Source organism: Hippoglossus hippoglossus, chromosome 2 (genome assembly GCF_009819705.1).
Source record: "Hippoglossus hippoglossus isolate fHipHip1 chromosome 2, fHipHip1.pri, whole genome shotgun sequence".
NCBI lineage: Eukaryota > Metazoa > Chordata > Actinopteri > Pleuronectiformes > Pleuronectidae > Hippoglossus > Hippoglossus hippoglossus.
The window spans coordinates 7,768,228-7,787,869 of NC_047152.1; the positions used below are offsets into that span (position 1 = coordinate 7,768,228).

Here is a 19,642-nt window from a genome sequence, read left to right on the forward strand (position 1 = left end):
CAGTGCGTTTTCACTTGAGAGAACAAGTTTAATGAGCGTTGGACCCAGAACATTCTTTATCCTGACCAAGTTGCTCAGTCTGATAGAGGATGGACTAAGCAGTCTGAAGTGGTGGGTTCGATTCTTATGAGAGTCCATCTTCTAAGAAGCTGAGTTATTGACCAGAGACACACAAGTCTCCTTCTTTGGGTTCTAAAGTCTTTCATGTGTATAACTTCATAATTTCACTGAGTGTCAGTGAGTTGGACTTGAGAACTCAAAGAAAGAGGCTTGTGTGTCTCTGGTCAAGTAGCTCAGTTTTTTAAAGGATGGACTTTCATAAGAATCGAACTCTGGACTTTTGGTTTGCAAGTCCATCCTCTATAGGACTGAGCTACATGACCAGACAGACAATCCTTTCTCTTTGGGTCCTCAAGTCTTTAATCTGAGCGTTGGACTTCAACAGATCATTGGGTGTTTGCATTGGGAGCTGGACTTTAGAGAAGAAGCTTCTAAGAAGGAAACAGCAGGTGTCTGGTCAAGTAGCTCAGTCTGTTGGAGCAGGACTTTTTTTACCAGTTTTCAGATGACATACTAACCTACCCCTAAGTCTAACCCTTTTTAAAATCATGTCTTATGCATGGAGTAACTGTCTCCTGGGCACCTTCATCACCCAGGACCTGAAGTGGGAACTGAACACTGGATCCTTCACCAGAAAAGCCCAGCAGAGGGCTATTTTTAACAAATATTAGACCATATCGTTTTCTATCAGAATCAGAATCGAAGTTCACCATCATCGTCTTTGGCAGGTTGAACGTCTTCAACTGCAAAGTGCTCCCTCTGCTGGGCTTTTCTGGTGAAGGATCCAGTGTTCAGTTCCCACTTCAGGTCCTGGGTGATGAAGGTGCCCAGGAGACAGTTACTCCATGCATAAGACATGATTTTAAAAAGGGTTAGACTTAGGGGTAGGTTAGTATGTCGTCTGAAAACTGGTAAAAAAGTCCTGCTCCAACAGACTGAGCTACTTGACCAGACACCTGCTGTTTCCTTCTTAGAAGCTTCTTCTCTAAAGTCCAGCTCCCAATGCAAACACCCAATGATCTGTTGAAGTCCAACGCTCAGATTAAAGACTTGAGGACCCAAAGAGAAAGGATTGTCTGTCTGGTCATGTAGCTCAGTCCTATAGAGGATGGACTTGCAAACCAAAAGTCCAGAGTTCGATTCTTATGAAAGTCCATCCTTTAAAAAACTGAGCTACTTGACCAGAGAGACACAAGCCTCTTTCTTTGAGTTCTCAAGTCCAACTCACTGACACTCAGTGAAATTATGAAGTTATACACATGAAAGACTTTAGAACCCAAAGAAGGAGACTTGTGTGTCTCTGGTCAATAACTCAGCTTCTTAGAAGATGGACTCTCATAAGAATCGAACCCACCACTTCAGACTGCTTAGTCCATCCTCTATCAGACTGAGCAACTTGGTGAGGATAAAGAATGTTCTGGGTCCAACGCTCATTAAACTCGTTCTCTCAAGTGAAAACGCACTGTACATATAGAACATCCGTTAAAAACATTCCATCATCCTCCTGTAGCGTAGAGGAAAGGCTGCAGGTCTCGCTAGCAGAATGTTCTTGGTTCAAAACTCCCTTAGGTTAGTTTTAAGTTCTCTTGTGAAAATGCACTATACATATAGAACGTCCGGTAAAATTATTCCATTGTCCTTCTGCAGTGTTGAGGAAACGCTACAGGTCTTACAACCAGAAGGTTCTTGGTTCAAATCTGGACACAGACAGTTTTCCATTCTCCCATTCAAAACCATTCAGGGGCAATTTTGTATTGTTAACATGATACAAATGAACAAGACAAATAGAACATCTGTTCAAAGGACTAAAGGAGACCTCCGCTAGCCTAGAGGAGATACTACAGGACTTGGCTCCTGAAGGTTCTTGGTTCAAATCTGACCAGAACCAAACTGGCTTTGGCTTTGGCTTTGGAGCAGGGTGTCGAGTGTTGAGTGTAGGGGAGCAGGTGGATGATGCATAGATGTATGAAAGAACCCAGTCCTCGCCAGTCTCCGTGCAAAGCACGGAGTCTGGGTGAGTCCAACAATGTGTCTCCTGCCAGAACAAGGCAACTAACAAGGCAACAAGGAACAAGGCTCCCATGACTAGTTGAATAGTTGCATTCTCCACATGCTTCGCATGCGCAGCATGCGAAGCATGGGAGAATGCAACTATTCAACTAGCTTAAAAGCATTCTCCCATGCGAAGCATGGGAGAATGCAATATTTTATTTTAGTAATATAAGTATTATAAGTATTGTGCGGAGTGCAATAAAGACAGAGTATAATTAAGTCTTTTTTTTATTTTTAAGTTTAATTAAGTCACTTTTTGTATATTTTATTTTAATTAATTCTTTTAAATTGCATGGATCATGGGAGAATGGTAAAGTGTCTTTTGTCAGATTTGAACCAAGAACCTTCTGGTCCAAAGACCTGTAGCATTACCTCCACACTACAGAAGCACAATGACATTACTTTAACAGACGTTCTATATGTAGAGTACAATTTTCACAAGAGATCTTAAAGCTTACCATAGCAGGTTTTGAACCAGGAACCTTCTGCTATCAAGACCTGTAGCCTTTCCTCTACACTACAGGATGATGGCAAAGTTTTAACGGACGTTCTATATGTATAGAGCGTTGGACTTAAACAGATCATTGGGTGTTTGCATTGGGGGCTGGACTTTAAAGAAAACCTTCTAAGAAGGAAACAGCAGGTGTCTGACCAAGTAGCTCAGTCTGTTGGGGCAGGACTTAGACCTCTGAGGTTGCTGGTTCGATTCTTATGAGTCCATCTTCTAAGAGGCTGAGCTACTTGACCAGAAACACACAAGTCTCTTTCTTTGGCTTCTCAAGTCTTTCATGTGTATAACTTCATAATTTCACTGAGTGTCAGTGAGTTGGACTTGAGAACTCAAAGAAAGAGGCTTGTGTGTCTCTGGTCAAGTAGCTCAGCCTCTTAGAGAACAGATTGTAATAAGAATCGAACCAGCGACCTCAGGTGTAGCAGTGCATCCTTTAACAGACTGAGCTACTTGGTCAGACACCTGTCATTTCTTTTTAAGAAGCTTCTTCTTCTATGTCCAGCCCCCAATGCAAACACTCAGAGCTGGTGAAGTCCTCCACTCACATTAAAGAGCCAAGAACCCAGAGACAGAGGCTGAAGTGTGTCTGGTCAGGTATCTCAGTCTGTTAGAGGAAGGACTTGCAGACCTGGAGTCGTGGGTTCAATTCTTATGGGACCCAGTGAATTTATGAAGTCAAACAGTCTGATGAGACAGTTGAAAGCTTCATGAGAGGATCTTTGTTTGTGTTGGGTCAAGTAGCTCAGTCAGATGACAGTAGTCTGGTGATTCTGTAGCTGTGAGTTCAAGTCTTGTTCATGGAAACAGAACAAGACTGAGATTTGATTCTTATGCTCTGGGAGATTGAAGTGAAAAGATAAAGATGCCACGAGAAGGTTGGTGAACGCGAAGGGGACTAGGTGGTGTGGTGGATTGGTTCACATCTGCAAGGATGTACCTGTGAGGAGCTAGTTCGAATCCGGAGCGTGTGTGTCTGTGTGTCTGTGGGTGTTGGTAACGGGTGTGTTTGTGTGTCTGTATGTATGTGGGGGTTGTTAACGGTGGCACTGGTGGTGGGGGTGAGTACCAGGGGGAGGCCGTGTCTCCCCCGGCCCTCCAGAGAATCAGGAACAAGTGGTTATCGAAGGAAACACAGAAACCAGCTGAATTTTACTGAAACATTTATTTAATATTATTATCTGTAAACCACATACACGGAAAAAAAGGTTTGCGTGGTCTCCTCTCGGTAACTACCACCTGAAATAGCAACCCATTGATTAGATCTTCTGATTGTTTGATGAGTCACAGCAGTTTCCACTATTAACATGTTAACAATGAAAAAGCTGCGGCGACACGTCAAACACGCAGAAGATCCAATAAATGTGTTGATATTTTAAGCAGTAGTCACCAAATGATGGGTCCATGGGCTCTGGCTCCCGGCGGCTCCAGCGGCTCTGGCTCCCTCTACCTCTGGCTAATGACAGTAGCAAACAAAACAAACTAATGAGACAAGTTTTCCTCAACAACACATGTTAACAATGAAAAAGCTGCAGAAACACATGAACACACAGAATATCTAATAAATGCTGAGCTATTTTATGCAATAGTCACCTCATGGTGGCCCCCGGCAGCAGCTCCGGCTCCCGGTGGCTCCGTGGGGGGGGGGGGGGTCACCTCTCTGTAACTGCTGCCTAAAATAACAAACCATTGATTTGAGATTATTATTAACTGACTTTTCATGCTTCAGATAATCTAACAATCTCACATACAATTACAATCATACAATTAGAATATAATTCAAATCCAAATGTTACAGTTGAATTTTACTTTTACAAGCAAACACAAATCAATATAATGTTTATGCATTGTTCAAACACAGTGAGGACGAATATCACATCATTGATCTGCATCAGATTTGTGTTTGTCGTTCTCTGCTCATAAAGAAGAACTAATATAAAACTGTCTCAATGATTTGCTCTGTTGATGGAAACAGAAGAAACAATAAACCAGAAAGTCAGGGAGACAATTGTTGCTTCAGTTTGTCAACTGTGATGTTTATTATGATCATTATTGTCTATATCTATAGATATATTAGTATTTATGATGGTAAATTATATATATTATGGGTTTGGTAGGGCTGGGTGATAAAACACTATCAATGCAATGTGTAGACGTTAGTGACATCTAGTGGTGAAGTTGCATGTTGCAGCCTCCACTTCCAAACATGACAGAACGTGTGGTAGCTTCAGTTGTCATAGAAACTCAAAAGATGTTTAGTTTGTCCAGTCTGGGCTACTGTAAAATTTTTTTTCTAATAGATCCTTTCAGCTGAATCTTACACACTGAACCTTTAATTGTCGTCACTAGCAATATAACAAAGGTTCTGCTCTCGAGTTCATACAGATTTCTTGAAATAGAATCATATATTCAGAGTTTTACTTTGGTTGTACAACCGGAGGTGGAAAGTGTAGCAGCCTACAGATGAGTTGACTTAGTCAATTGAATGAATTGAATGGATCCTGTGTTATTTCTCCTCACTGAGTTCACACAATACAAATCTATTAAATCAACATGTATTGAACTTGTTACTTTGATATTGATGAAAATTAAAAGCTGATCATTATTGTCACAGTTTTGTTTCCCAGCCTGAAGATAAATATCCAGATGTTTCAAGTCAAAGTCAACTGGACGTACTTTAGCTCGTTTAGGACAAAACAAGTGATCAAGTCTTTGACATGAGAATTTAAAACACGCTCAGTTTTCTCGGTTCATGTTTAAAAGGTGAAAACTTTAGAAACAGCTTCTTTCTGCTCCAGACACAAGTTTCTCTCTTTTACTTCCCATGACTGAACAACTGGTGCCAGGTGAGGTTAGCTTGTGATGCTAGCTTAGCTTAGCATTCCCATTAGAAACTAACGAGACGAGTTTTCCTTTCAAACACAAGTTAACAATGAAGAATGTGCAGCGACACGTCCAACACACAGAAGATGTAATAAATGTGTTGATGTTTTAAACAGTATTCACCTCATGATGGATCTATGGCTCCGGATCCTGCATCTCCGGCTCCATGCGGAAGTACCGACTGGCAAACCGGAAGTAGAGGATCCCAATGGTGTATATGGAGAAGGGGGACTTGGAATATACCAAGTCAGGTAGAGTCCACAGGGGTGAGGTTTATATGTCTATTTCAAACTATATAACTTTATATCATGTCTGTAGTCCTGTAGGATACAGAGGTAAATCAGAAATGCATTTTGATCCATAACATCACTTATGATATCATATTAGGGAATATTTCTCGAATAAGTTTTCGATTGTCTCTCTACTCCTATTATTTGTGGAAGAAATCTTGGAAAATGTGTTTTTTTTCAGACCAATGTTTTCTTGTGGGATAACTTTCCAAAATAAACCTTTATAAATAAAACAATTGACTTTTCTGACGTATTTCTCACACAAGACCTGCTGTAGTTATGCTTTTCCTCCAATCCTTCTTGCATGAGAGTGATGAGACAACTTTTCAAGTGATCTAGTATTTTGCTCCCACCTTACAAAAAAATAAACTGTGCAGCACTGTCACGCTTCAATGCTCACAACATGAGAGCAGGCTGCCTGAGAGCCTGGCTGCAGACTCCTCTGTTTTCTCTTCCACGTTACATATGTGGACTTCCTATTTCACGTGCGTCGCCAACAATAAACAACACCTCAGTCCAGACATCTGCTTGTGAGACACAGAGGAGCGTTCGTGACAAAGACATACAAAGAGGACATTTAGCTTTAGTTATGCTGAGAGCTGTCGCCATCTGTTCAATGTGTGATTTTGTGACAGGTATTTGATCATACTTCACTGTCCCATATGTTTTATGTGTTCTTGTATATTTCAATTTGTTCTTGCTTCATAGTTTGGGCTCCACACAATGGCTTTTTCTTGTCTATGTGGCTGGTTTTTACCGTCCTGTGCTGTTTTGGGAATTTCACTATTTCTCTACTTGATTTGATCTGCTCTCTTGGATTATAGTAAATTTACAGTAGCTAGGTAGTTGAAATATAGTCTTGATAGGTGTAAAATGTAGTTTTGATAGGGTCTAAAATGCTTCAAAATCTCTGGAATTGTCGGAGAAGAGGCATCAAATTTGATAAATGTCATTACAAGATTGTTTTTTGTGACATTTCAACGATTTGCCAGGGAGTAGTGGATGGATCTGAATGACATTTTGTCTTAAAAAGATTTAATGATACCCTCAATAAGATTTGCCTGGGGCCCCCAAAGTCCCTTGAACTGCTCCTGGCTTCAACACTTAAACGTCAGTCCTTCGAGAGTCAACTGGCTCACACTGCGTTCAGCTATAGTTGAGTTTTCTTCCTCCATTATTCCACCTAGCCGTGAAAAAGATTCTGGCGTGAGCCGAGTGTGAATGAATTATATTCCACACAGAGAAAATTCTTTCAAATGAAAATTTCTTCAGCCTCAAGGCTCCGTCAGTTCTCTGTCTGTTCTCTTTCAGGCTGCTCACATTTCTGTATTATCCTAGAAAGAGAGGAAATACTCCACAGCTAAGATGTTTCACTAACACAGTTTGCTGCCAATTGATCATTTAGCTTTTAAGAGGAGACTAATTAAAATTCTCTTTAATAGGTTTTTAAGGCCTGAGTTTCATGTCCTATCATTATTATCTCTATCCTAGAAATACAGGCGCCTCATACTTGAAGGATTTTCCCAGAGGGCTTCAGAAGAACATTGTATGTTTGTTTTGTTGCTATATAAATAAGGTTTATATATATACTAAACTTTATTTCTTGCTGAACTTTATGTTCATTATATATGAAACCACAACTTTTTCGCATTGTGTTTTGAGTATGGATTCAACAAATGAGAGCTGATGTGTTAGTTAGTTTAGAAATGCTTATTTTGAGCTTTGGACGTTGCTTCGAGGCTTTATGTTAAACCAAGCTGCTGGCAGTCGCTTCCAACTTAACACTTTAATGCGTGTTGTCTATTTCCTTATATAACTCTTGGCAAATAAAAACAAGTGAAGCATTAACTGCCGTTGTAGGAACATTTCCAGCTCACTGGATGTGTCAGTGTCCACCTAAAGCTGAATTACTTCAATGACTATGAAATACCTTTAACGTCTTCTCTGCTGAATCACTAGTATTCAAAAGAGACTATGAGCCATTTGACTGAGCCACAAAAGGTTGCAGGTATTATTTAGTCGTTAAAGACCTTGTCTCCCTCTCCTGCTTCTGCCTGGAGGCCAAAGAGCGTGTGATTGATTTTCAGTTGAATTCATTTTAGCAGCGGAAGGATGCTCAAATTATTGGAGATTAATTGCTAATTTAGCAGCAGCAAGTTATGTGGGGAAGATGTCATGGTTGTAGAGAGGGAGAGATGAAGTTAAGCGCATGCACAAGTCACACACACTCAATGTTCAACCACAGCAGCAGCAGCAGTTCAGGCTGTGATTCCCCAGAGCAGCTTTGTTTTTACAGTACACGCACTTTGTTCCTTGTCTCTCCACCACAGACACTTCCCTCCACTCTGCAGCTCTTCTCTGATTGTAATCAATGTGTGTGGGAGCTGTGTGTTTTTTTTATAAGCGTTCGCACCCCTTAATCTCTCCCTCCCCTGGAGGTAATCAGGTGGTGGACAGCCTCGGCCATTGTGTGGGAGGAATGCATTGATTTGAAAAGGGCCTGTGTGTGTGTGTGTTCTTACTGAAACACACAAATCACCTATTTCAAGCAGAGTCATGAACCTTTCCTCACTTTTTCTCGAGACACTTTTCAAATCCGATTCAAATTCAAATTTGGAGCTGACATATCTTCATATTTTTGTATTTACTTTGAATGCTTTTACCTCAAACTCCTCTGAGCACCCATGTGACTATCATGGCTGTAATTACTGCTGAGTAACAACCTGCTTGTTGGTGTTTGATTGGTGTGAACCTCAATGTGAACATTTCAACCAAAACTCATTATACCCCAGTTTCAGTTCAGTAGACTTCCTGTCTGAATGAATGCAGGTTAATGAGAACCACCTCAGGTGTCAGCTTCCGTTTTCTGACTCACATCATTTGACTGGAATCCACCTGGAATCACATCAGTTTCTAAAATGAAATACAGATTATAGAGAAAGCAGTAAAACTTGATTTGACTTCACAATAATTACAATAGAGCAAATTTAGATGCTACTAAACGTTTGTTCACTCGAAACAAACCTTAAAGCTAGAAACAGACTGGCCGAGCTGTGTTTGGGTCGCAGCACTTCAACAATTACCACACCAACAAGGAGGCCTGGCATCACTTCATTTTGGAAAATGAAAAACCACACCAAAGAACCCTGTAAAGTGTGTGAACACATGGCGTACCGTCTGGTGGCCACAGCCGACCCTCTTACTTGCTTGTCAGTCACGTCCAGTAGCTGTGACTTTGTGCCTGAAGAAAAGTGAGAGTGAAGTAAAGCTACTTATTATATTTGCATGCATTCATATACACGTGCACAAGATGAGACTCACACTTCCCAGCAGCCACCTCTGTGCGGACCGGTCCAGACCAATTACTAACAGCAGATGGAGAGCAGCGGATTGACGTTAAGTGTTGATTTAACATTGGATTAAAATGTTTAATAGCTGGGCATGGTGGGAAATATGGCTGCACATCTGACAGTAAATAATAACCAAGGGTTCTGCCAGGCTGCAGTAGAAATGATATTTTATACATGAGAGTGTAATAGAAAATATGGAGGAGCGAGTTTGAAAAGACGCGATGAAGCTGAAAAAAGGAATTAGGGCCCAAGAACCGAAACCTGTGATATTCCTCATATTTTGAGGGCCTGAAACTTTGCACACAAGTCCACCCTGGTGATAAATGAATTTATGAAACTACATAATGTAATGATTTTTACAGTAAGTACATGGAGGATCACAACTCTGCTCATAAATCTAATGAAGCCTTTGACCCTGATTTGACTCACTAGTGCCATCTTGTGGTATATCCTGAACTTGCACACCGAGTTTTATTTTATGATAGAACTGCGAGTGCTCAAAAAATAAGCTGAAGTTTTTTCAGTTTCCTCCATTATTTGTGTAGACCGATGAACCAACTCCTGATATTTGCTTTTTCCCATAGAAAAATACACACTTTGTGTTATTTACATAAATCCCTGTAGTGTTAATCCATTGTTTCCTTTCACCAGTGATGAAGTGAGGATGACGAGCTCTAAGTATTTTAGAACACGGGCGTTATTGTCTCGATATTACGTCACATGATGACTGTGTAAAATCCCAAAGTTAAAAACACATCAACAAAAGATAATCAGCTGTGAAGTTTAATTCAGGAAACCCTGAGGTCGCTTCACTCACATTCAACAGGCATCGTCACCATGAAACATGATATGGATTCTCCTAAGACGTAACTTAAATATAATCTTTATTTTGTGTTTACACATTTTCATAAGGTCAGCTTAACAGCGTCTTGAGAAACATTGCGTTAGAAGGACGCCAGGCCACGGACATGACAACAGGAACAACAGAAAAAGCTTTTCTAACCAACAAGACCCAGTCATGTACAGGTTTCATTTCACAGCCCGACTAAGATCTGCTCTGCTGTGTCCAACAGCAAATCTACTGCAGAGACACTCGTGTCCGGTCTAGTGTGAGACTAAAGTAACGGTGAGCTAATATATATTAGTTTGAAATGCTACGATTTTACAAATATCATCATACGTACATAGATACATAAATACATGCCATACACTTTAAACATGAGATCATAATACTTAACAACTCGGCAAAAATATGTTTGCCACCCTGTCATAAACATTATGACTTTTAAAAATAACAGAAGTGTGGTTTTGCAGGTATAAAATTGGTCACTATATTCAGAAACAACTCTCTGAGTATAATTTAACAGTTGAAGTGTGTAACACTCAGGCCTTGTTGTGTGTGTGTGTGTGTGTGTGTGTGTGTGTGTGTGTGTGTGTGTGTGTGTGTGTGTGTGTGTGTGTGTGTGTGTGTGTGTGTGTTTATGTAGAGAAGAGGGGGCCAGTGGAAGCAGCAGTGAAAACAGGGCCAGTGTAGAGTCCTGGTCCATCAACAGGAACCTAGGAACAAAATAAAACACATTTTTTTCTGGATCTAATGATTGTAAATGTAGTTTCATCAGGAGATTGTCTTTGGTGGAGGTATGTGTTCTACTGAGGGTCATTCTAAAATGTTATTTTTAATTGAAAGATGAGGATGGCACTAATGAACTTGATGTAAACAATATATGTGTATATGTACTGAATTTAATGCTCAGTTGTATGCAGCCGACTACATGAAATATGTAATACAGGTAAAGTAAAGTTTATATTGCCCTCTATGTTGTGCTGTTCTGATTATCTGCTCAGTGTTTGAATATTACCTCTCCCAGAGCCTGTAAGGCGACTGTAGCTGCCATGGCCTTGGCGTGTTTCTTGTTGGGGCTAGCTGTCTGCGGCTGGTAGTCCACGCCATTCACTGTCACCTGGAAACAACCCATGTGGATGCTCGTCAGAATGTCAGAGTGTGACCATCAGGAGATACAACAAAGAGCAGCATGTGAACGGGAACCGGGACACAGAGAAGAAGGAAGAGAAGCAAACCTCCTTCATTATTTATTAAATATGTTGCTGTTGCTCTTTTGAAATGGGAAACATTTCATTCGAAGTGTGAACATTTGCATTTAGCTCAGAGTCAGAGTACGGGCTCCCTGAGCTGCTGCTGTGGCTGCAGACAAATCTGAATCTTTGTGAATTCCCTCTCATCTCTTATCATCAAACTGAGATGAAAAGATGCAGCAGCTTGTAACAGTGTGGACGAAACTCTCAAAGGTCGAATATGTAACCAGCGAATGAAAAGGAGTGAGACGCCCAGAATCAAGAAAACCCACCTTGAAGAGGAAATTCTTGCGGTGGTCAGGACCGCTGTGGTGAACCATGACAAAGTCCGGCTGCATTATCCGTTGCTTGTTACACAACTCGATGAGAGCAGACACGGGATGCTTCCCTGCACACACACACACACACACACACACACACACACACACAAACACACACACACACACACACACACACACACACACACACACACACACACACACACACACACACACACACACACACACACAACAGAGAAGAGTTAAAGAAAAGTCTGAAGCAGTTGAACCGACTGAATATTCAAACATGTTTGTTCACAGGTTCATTTTCACTGTCCACATGTGTTTGCTGTGTGTCTGTTACCCATTAGATCTTTGGTTACCACCAGTCCTCCTGTCTGCTTCTGTGGCTTCTCTCCTTCGGCAACTAGGCCTGCAATGCAAAGAAATCATGACCACCATTAGCTGCATCATTAATATCACAAAATCTCCCTAAAGCCAGGTCTGGATTCAGAGGTGCTTCACACAGGGATGATGGGACTCAGTCAGAGTTAGTGGGGCTAAGAGTCTTCATTTGTTTGCGTTGCAGTTACTGCCTTTTCCCAGGAGTGGGTGCTGCAAACACAACCTTCAGATGTCTGTGTGTGTGTGTAGATGATAAATACATTTCTAAATGAATAAATGAGAAGAGAACATTTGAAGAGCAATATATATATATATATATGTATATAGTATTTTATGGCGTCATACCTTTGCGGTCGACCTTGAAGTCAATAATGATTGGCTCCACGGTGCCCTCACGGTTCCTCCCCAGGCCCTCCCCCGTCCTCCAGCCCATCTTTCTCATCAAGAACTCTCCGACACCCCCTGATACTGGGGCCGCCCTGAGGAACTGGTCCTGAGAGACAAAAAATAAAAAACAGTTAGAGAAGAGGAAAGAGGAGAGGACAGTGACAAACAGTGATTGATGATATGGAGCGGAAATAAGGGAGAAAAAGCCCATTAAAAACACAGTGGAGTGTATGTTGTGTGTGTGTGTGTGTGTGTGTGTGTGTGTGTGTGTGTGTGTGTGTGTGTGTGTGTGTGTGTGTGTGTGTGTGTGTGTGTGTGTGTGTGTGTGTGTGTGTGTGTGTCTCACCTTCTTCAGCCATGCTTGTGGTCCACCGGTGGACAGCTCCTCAGAGCTCAGAACTTGGGCTCCAGTGGAACCAGTGAAGAGACCAGGGACGGTGTTGGATTGGGCCCAAGCATCTACCTATGAAAACAAGACATTTCCAATAGATCACAGAATCTATACGATCCAACAGTCTAATGAAGAAGACACTGTGGAAATATGTCAACAGCATTAAGTGCACACAAAATAACAAGCAAATATTTTATTTCTAACAAACAAAATGGGGAAGAAGATGTGTTTTTATTGATCTAAATCTGAAGCGTCGTCCATTTAGGTTAAAATTTATAAATCTGCACAGTCGTGGCTAAATTTCAGATGCAGAAGGTGTATCATACCTGCTCCTGCGCCCTGCTGAGCATACAGATGGCACTGACGTCATACGGGTTCTCAGCCAAACGCCTCTGAGCTTTGATTCTCTCGGTTACAGCCTGAGAGATATCTACAGGCTGCAGGAAGTGAGGGAGAACAGAGGAGAAGGGGAGAAGAGAAGGATTTTTTAAAAGCCAAAATGAATTTTCCATTAAATTCAGTATGCACAATACACCTGCACTCTTTACCTGCGTCACAGGGTCCGGAAACACGCTGTCATTAACGGGCCCAAGTGCTGGCTGTTCGACAGCCTCTGGCGACCCTGCCGCCGCGGTTTCACCCGATGAAGAAGTGGCTGACGCTGTGTGAACTGTGCTCGAGGCCTTTCTGGATGCAGCTGCAGCTTTCTCTGCTGCTTTGTCGACCAGAACCCATTCTCCATAGGCGCCCATCGCCTCGCCCTCCTGGACAGTGAAACACATTAAATTAGTTACAAGGCTTCCACAAACTGGTATTACCACAGAAATAATAAAATAACAGGAACCAGTTTGGAGAGGACCAGCACATTAGAGAGAGGAACTAGAATCAATGTCCTGCAGTTGTATGACTCCTCTAACCAGAACAGTTTCAGTCTACATACATCTTTTCCAGACTCATGAGAGGTCACCATGACCTTTGACCACTGAACTTTAATCAAACTTCATCGTCATGTTTCCTGACCTTCTTACGATGCTGACATCCTGAAGACACAGGGAACTCCTTGGCGATGCCTGCATCGCTTCGCACTGCTGGACGAACTGTCGTGTTCTGGAGGGGTAAAAAAAAAAAAAAAAAAAATCATCATTTATTTTCTCTCTAACCTGTTGCATAAGTACTTAATATTTAGGTGTATTGTATTTAATTACATTTACATTTAAGGAATGCACTTACTGGCTGGCAGGTGTGTGTTAAAATCATATGTCAGGACACCTCAAACAGAGCCAATAAATCATGCTGCTTGGTAAATTACACTGCAAGAAATCATGACAAAAACACTTATGCCTGAGTCTACGCTGCAACGACAAATACAAAGCAGCAGGTCTGGGGGGGGGGGGGGACTCGATGAGAGGGAGTGGTGATTCATAAATATCTTCGCCACCACTCACATCTCTGGTCTCATCACACTGACATTGTCCTCGAACATCATATTGTTGTCTGAATGGTACAGAGATGCAGGACATGAACGCAAAGCACCGGAAATCTGCAACCAGAAGAAGCTGGTTTTTAACAATTAAAAAGCAATAACCGTGCATATTAGTATCACAAGCGCAGAGCAAATTACATTAATTGTATTGGGCTCGAGTTGGGTTCGGACGCAGAATGCCTGTCTGATCCGGGTCAGGCTCGATTACTTTTCTCTCGGATGGTATCGGACAGAAAAATGAGACCAGAGCTGCTTTCCAGTTTGCACCTCTCCTCCCACCAGTGCACCGAACACTGCACTCCAAACAATAAGAGTGCTGCTTTGCATTGGTCGTGCTGCGATTGAAATGAGGGCCCCATTTGTCAAAGTGACAACAAACAACGGCAGAATAATGGGTTAATATTTGGTTTACAGCCTCCCTTGTTTCTTTGGAAGGTATCAAATGTTTGAGAAGCACAAAATGAGGCAGGACATTGAAGTAATAACATGACAATAAGTAGAGAATAGTAGACTGCGCTCAAAATGTTACGATGAGGTAATATTTCTAACAGATAAGTGGAAAAACTGTTCATATATCCATTCCTGTACTGTCTTCTAATTAGGTTTTACCACACATTCCCATCCATTCACAGTGATATGTAAACTCATATTAGACGATGTGCTCTATGTTACATTGATGCTGAAGCTGATGGCTTTTTGCTCCCGAAGAGCTCCTCCTCCGAATGGTTTCCCATCATCCTCTTCGTCCGACACATGAGGCACAGCCACCGGCAGCTCGCCTTTACTGTCCACGATCATCTTGCATTTCTACAAAACACACAAACACACACACACAGCAAATAAGTCACAAATTATGTCTCAGCTCAAATTGTTCCTGTATGCAATGAAACTCCAGTTATCATTTATCATTTATCAAACATGGCAAGAGATGGATTCTACCTTTCTCTAGAAATTGACTCATGCTTTTGTACGCTTCTGTTGTTCTGTGTTATGTAAAGAACTATCTGCATTTATGCTATGAGAAATATAATTTATTCATTAAATGATACTTGTGCAATACAAGCAGTGTGCACTTACATCAGTAAATTCCTTAATGCTGATGCTGTTGGCCTGTTTTGCCACTTTCCTCTTCACCTCCTCCAGAGCAGTGATGTTGGGTTGTGCTGCAGCAGGAGGAGGCTTGTTGGTGATGGAGGGCAGTGAGAGCAGTGAAGACAAAGTGCCCATGTTTGACAAGGCCGCTGTCATGGTGGCTGCGAGGGACAGAGACACAGAGTTGAATCAACATCTCAGTTTTAACAGAAAACAAACATCATAACATAATAAATCCTCATTAAACGGGGATAGAAGTCTTAGTAGAGGTCCACAGGGAGGACACGACCACTGGGCAGATGGACCATAAAGTGGGTGGGACAGTAATCAGAAAACAAGAATCAGAAACATACCGGCAGTCATGCTGGCCATTGCAGCGTTCATGGCCATATTTGGCAGAGCCATGGGAAGCACCGTGGACCTCAGGCTGGCAGGGACGGGCATACCTGCTTTGGCACACATAGCAGCAGCATTGGCCTTGGCGATTTCCAACAACTGTTCCTTATCTGAGGAGAATAAACAGAAAACACTAAGTTTGATTTGACCTAGAATATATAATTATCATTTTAACATGAGTGGCAACTATTGCTGCAATGAATTGATAGAAGGGAAGAAAAAGCAAAGGGCACAACAGTTAGTATCCAGCATTCAAACGAGTGACTTCCTATCAGCTGACCCAGTTCACTGATGCGTTGAGGACTGTTGCCTGGACTGCCGTGTTTCCTGGTGGGGGATGACCTATCTTTGCGGAGGATGAGTACAGGGGAGTGACTCGGCTCTCTTTTCCAGCGGTCCCTCTGGCTGTATGTAGCCCTCTTCCGGCTCCGTGACGCCGACCATGAGCGTGACCTCCTGGACCTCCTTCCCCCCGACCTGCACAGACAACATGTAGGTCAGTGTATTTGTAGGCAAGGCCTGATGCCAAATATTACAAGAAAGAATAGAAAAAAATGTGAGTCCTGAAATTAATTTCAACAGCCCTAGTAGCAATATAAATAATTAGTAAATAATAAATACATTTAGTATGTAGTACTGATGAAGAAAAAACTCTGCTCTCTTTACCTCGACCGTGATCTCGTCCTCCTTGACGGGCTCCTCGATCTGGAACCTTTCCTGTGGCTCCGACACGGAGACTTGGATCTTTTCTGCCTTTTTGATGACTTTCCCTCTTTGCTCCTCGGTGGGGACTTGGATGTTTTCCTCTTCTTCTTTGCCTGTGATTTATCATCGGTGGCGAGGTACCTGGGGTATTCTGCTGCTTTCAGCTGAGGGAGGCCGGGCTCAGCGGTCGGGTCAGGTTTAGTAACTGTGGACTGGTCCAGCGAGGACTGGGATGAGCCACAACCTGCAGTTTCAGTTAAAGACGTTACTTAAACACAATTCAAAACAACTGAACAAAGTTATTTCAAAATGTCAGACTGTGACACAAAAAGGTAGAAGAGTAAGAATTTTACTTGCACAAAAATGATTCAGCCTACAATAACATCAAACAGGTCCTACCTAGTGTCTGTGTTGTTTCCTCTGCTTTTTTCTCTGCTGGCTTCTCACACTGATCCAGGCTCAGCAGCTCGGCTGTGCTCGACTCTCCCAGCTCCTCTGTTGTAATGTTTCCTGTACAAAGGCTGGAGGGCAGCTGAGGCGACTGGTTGCTTTTTGAAGGACCCTGGGGTGACTGTGTGGGTTCGTTCAAAGCTTTCCTCTTCTCTGAGGAGCTGCAGACATTAAACATTTCAAATTGGATATTGAAAAATAGTTATACTTTGAACCAAAAATAATGTCTCAACTATCAATCAATCAACAGCTTTTCTTCATACCTGGACCGGGTCCTGTGGAGCTTTGAGCTGGACAAGGAGCGAGTCCTAGATCTTCGGTGGTGGTGATCACACTGAGAGCGCGAGGGAATCCTCGCTGAGCAGGAATGTGAATGATTATCGGAATGTGACTGTGAGCAGGAACGGGAACGGGAACGACAACTCCGCCTCCCACGTCTTTCCTCATCTCTTCTCCCTTTATTGGAGCTGTCCTGTTGGGAAGCAGTGACACCTTTAATGTCCCTGATGGATATGTGGCATTATTCTAAATGTATGTTCACCAAGTCAGCTTCAACTAAAAGGATGGAGCCAACAAACATTTGAGTAAAACTTGCCTTTTGGGTTAACGTTGGGGAAAAGTATGTAGAAGATGTTTTTACCTGTTTGGGGATGATATCAGGCAGCTCCTCTCGTCGCCTTGGCGATAAGCTTTGACCACAATTACTATCCCTCTGCTTTGACACATACTCAGAGTCGGAACCTGATGAGTTGTCTTCACCTTTCCTCTTTCGCTTCTTCTTCTTCCTCTTTCCTGTTGAGTGCCGCTTATGACATTTGGATTTGCTCTTCTTCTCTTCACCTGGACAAACAGTTCATCAGCTTGTAGAGTGCAGGATGTTTTGTACAACAGAAATCACTGCATACATGGAGATGATGAATACACATTGTCTACTTGAGACTGCTTTGCTATGAATTTTAATAAAGCGGAAATCCATGGTGGCACTGGTGCTTTCACTGAAGTCAAAGATTTGTGTATTTTTCCAATCACTGTATTAAATCAGACAGAGACTCACCTTGCTCCTTATTCACCTCTGTCGGTGTTCCTCTTCTATGAAGCAAAGATAAAACCTGAGTTAGGCACATTTGAAAAGCAGGCATTAATAGTAAAATAGCAAGAATTGGCTTTTTTATCGACTACGACAGAAGGATTTCTAAATTAACCCAATTCCAAACATGAGATGGATTGAAAGCAGTGAATTAAGTTTGCTTGGTTGGAGGCTTTCCACGAAAGGAAGAGGGCCAAAGAGAGAGAAGGCCGGCTTCTGGGTACGGCTAAGAAAGCAGGACAAGATTTGTGGAGCCAGCAGCTCCTGAGAATTGAAGACATCCCTGTTCATTGCCCCGTCTCCTGTTGTTGTTACAGGATAAGGGGTTCCCGTTCTGTGAGTATTGACAGTCATACACAAATGTTTACCGTGACTGTTTCGTTCCTTCCGGTTCTGCCACGGACTCTGAGCTGCTCTCCTTCTGTCGATTCCTCTTCTTCTTCTTACTTTTGTGTTTTTTGTGCTTCTTGTGTTTCTTTTGTGAGCCGCTGGCCCTGAAGTCGTCCTGCTTCTCTCTGCCTGTGGTGGCTTTCTCTGCTGCCTCCGCCTCACTGCAAGGAGCCGCTCGATCCCCAGCACTGACGGACACACAGAGGCAGAGAAAGAGAGGCTACAGTTTAGCTGCTCCTTTGTTATTCTAACTGACCAACACAGCTCAGACAATGTTTCATTCATGTCCATGAAAAAGAAAGCTGGCTGGACGTTCATTCAGAGAAGAAGGTAAGTAAACATCTGGATAAATCTCACATGTGTTTACGCATCAATGTGTTTCCCAGATTGTAGAGAGTACCACTTATTAATCAGAAATTAAAACCCCTAAGATTACCTCTCAGGGGAATAGGGGGTTTATGTGAGGGTTTATTCTAACAACACAAAGTCACAATGCAAGTCACCTCAAGGAGAAAATACTTTATTTACAAAGTTGCCTGCAGATCTGTGGAATCTAAAAGAACATGCATCTATAAACCTGCACTCCTTCCTCTGAAGGGACTCACTGTCTCTCATGCACGTACAATGTAAGTCAGCTAGCTAACCAGTAAAACAGAAAATATCATTTTAACACGTTTCCTTTGCTCCTGGTGTATTACTTTGAATGGGGCTTTATTTAAACCCCAGCAGCCTCACTAACAACACCGCGACTCGTTGTATCTGGACGTTTAAATGTGTAAATACACAGCTAGCGTTAGCTTGTAGCGGAAAACCCTCGTTTGTTCCACGAGCTATCAAACTATATTTAAATATCACTCAAACGGACACAAAACACAACGGTGACGTACGGTTTTTCTTCATTTTGGTCTTCAATTTCTCTGATTTTACTCAATATAAAATCCTGAAAAATTTGCTCTATGTTGGCCGCCATGTTTTTCAATGTGCATCACTTTCCCGGTCCGGGTAGGATCGGTTCCCGGGGGGTGATCAGTTCCGGGGCTCAGTGGAGTTCCGTTACAATTTCGAGTGTCCCATTAAAAGAGAACAATAAAATAAATGAACAAAGTGGTAAATAAAAATAGCTAATTCAATAGTCTTGTCATTTGTACCACAGAGTTCGTGTTGTCTCAAGACGGTCTGGAGATATCACTCTCAAGAGGCCCAAAACAGGTTTTGTGAGGCCACTGCGACCTTGCCCTTTGACCTTTGACCACCAAAATCTGATATATCAATCTTTGAGTCCAAGTGAATGTATGTGCCAAATTGGAAAGAATTCCCTTTAGGTGTTCCTGAAAAATCACATTGACAAGACAGACCATGTGT

The 19,642-nt window shown here is 42.2% G+C and overlaps 1 protein-coding gene across 3 annotated transcripts; it reads right to left on the reverse strand.

The window, feature by feature from the left end:
• Window positions 1-9,906: 9,906 nt before the first annotated feature.
• On the reverse strand, window positions 9,907-19,291 carry LOC117774154 (protein SON). Of its 3 annotated transcripts, none has more exons than XM_034606347.1 (22): window positions 19,168-19,291; window positions 18,259-18,468; window positions 17,858-17,892; window positions 17,444-17,643; window positions 17,067-17,275; window positions 16,928-16,964; window positions 16,753-16,897; window positions 16,315-16,597; window positions 15,929-16,125; window positions 15,606-15,758; window positions 15,238-15,413; window positions 14,833-14,967; window positions 13,698-13,784; window positions 13,226-13,441; window positions 13,004-13,114; window positions 12,633-12,749; window positions 12,245-12,392; window positions 11,859-11,927; window positions 11,510-11,625; window positions 11,003-11,104; window positions 10,625-10,700; window positions 9,907-10,562 (listed from the first exon to the last, which is right to left on the reverse strand). In XM_034606347.1, exons 1-22 carry the CDS (start codon window positions 19,248-19,250, stop codon window positions 10,504-10,506), a joined length of 2,964 nt encoding a protein of 987 aa, XP_034462238.1. In that variant the 5' UTR covers window positions 19,251-19,291; the 3' UTR covers window positions 9,907-10,503. The 3 variants fall into 3 exon arrangements, with proteins under 3 accessions (XP_034462238.1, XP_034462246.1, XP_034462254.1); XM_034606355.1 differs by having other exon boundaries at window positions 9,907-10,537; window positions 10,600-10,700; XM_034606363.1 differs by lacking the exons at window positions 18,259-18,468; window positions 19,168-19,291 and adding an exon at window positions 18,066-18,222 and having other exon boundaries at window positions 17,858-17,964.
• Window positions 19,292-19,642: the final 351 nt, after the last annotated feature.

Coding starts and splice junctions, on each gene's coding strand:
- LOC117774154 (XM_034606347.1), bottom strand. CDS start 19,250: ATGGCGGCCAACATAGAGCAAATTTTTCAGGATTTTATATTGAGTAAA. Junction 16,965..17,066: donor CTCCACAGGACCCGGTCCAG/GTATGAAGAAAA, acceptor TAATGTCTGCAG/CTCCTCAGAGAAGAGGAAAG. Junction 11,928..12,244: donor CTTCAAGGTCGACCGCAAAG/GTATGACGCCAT, acceptor TTTGCATTGCAG/GCCTAGTTGCCGAAGGAGAG.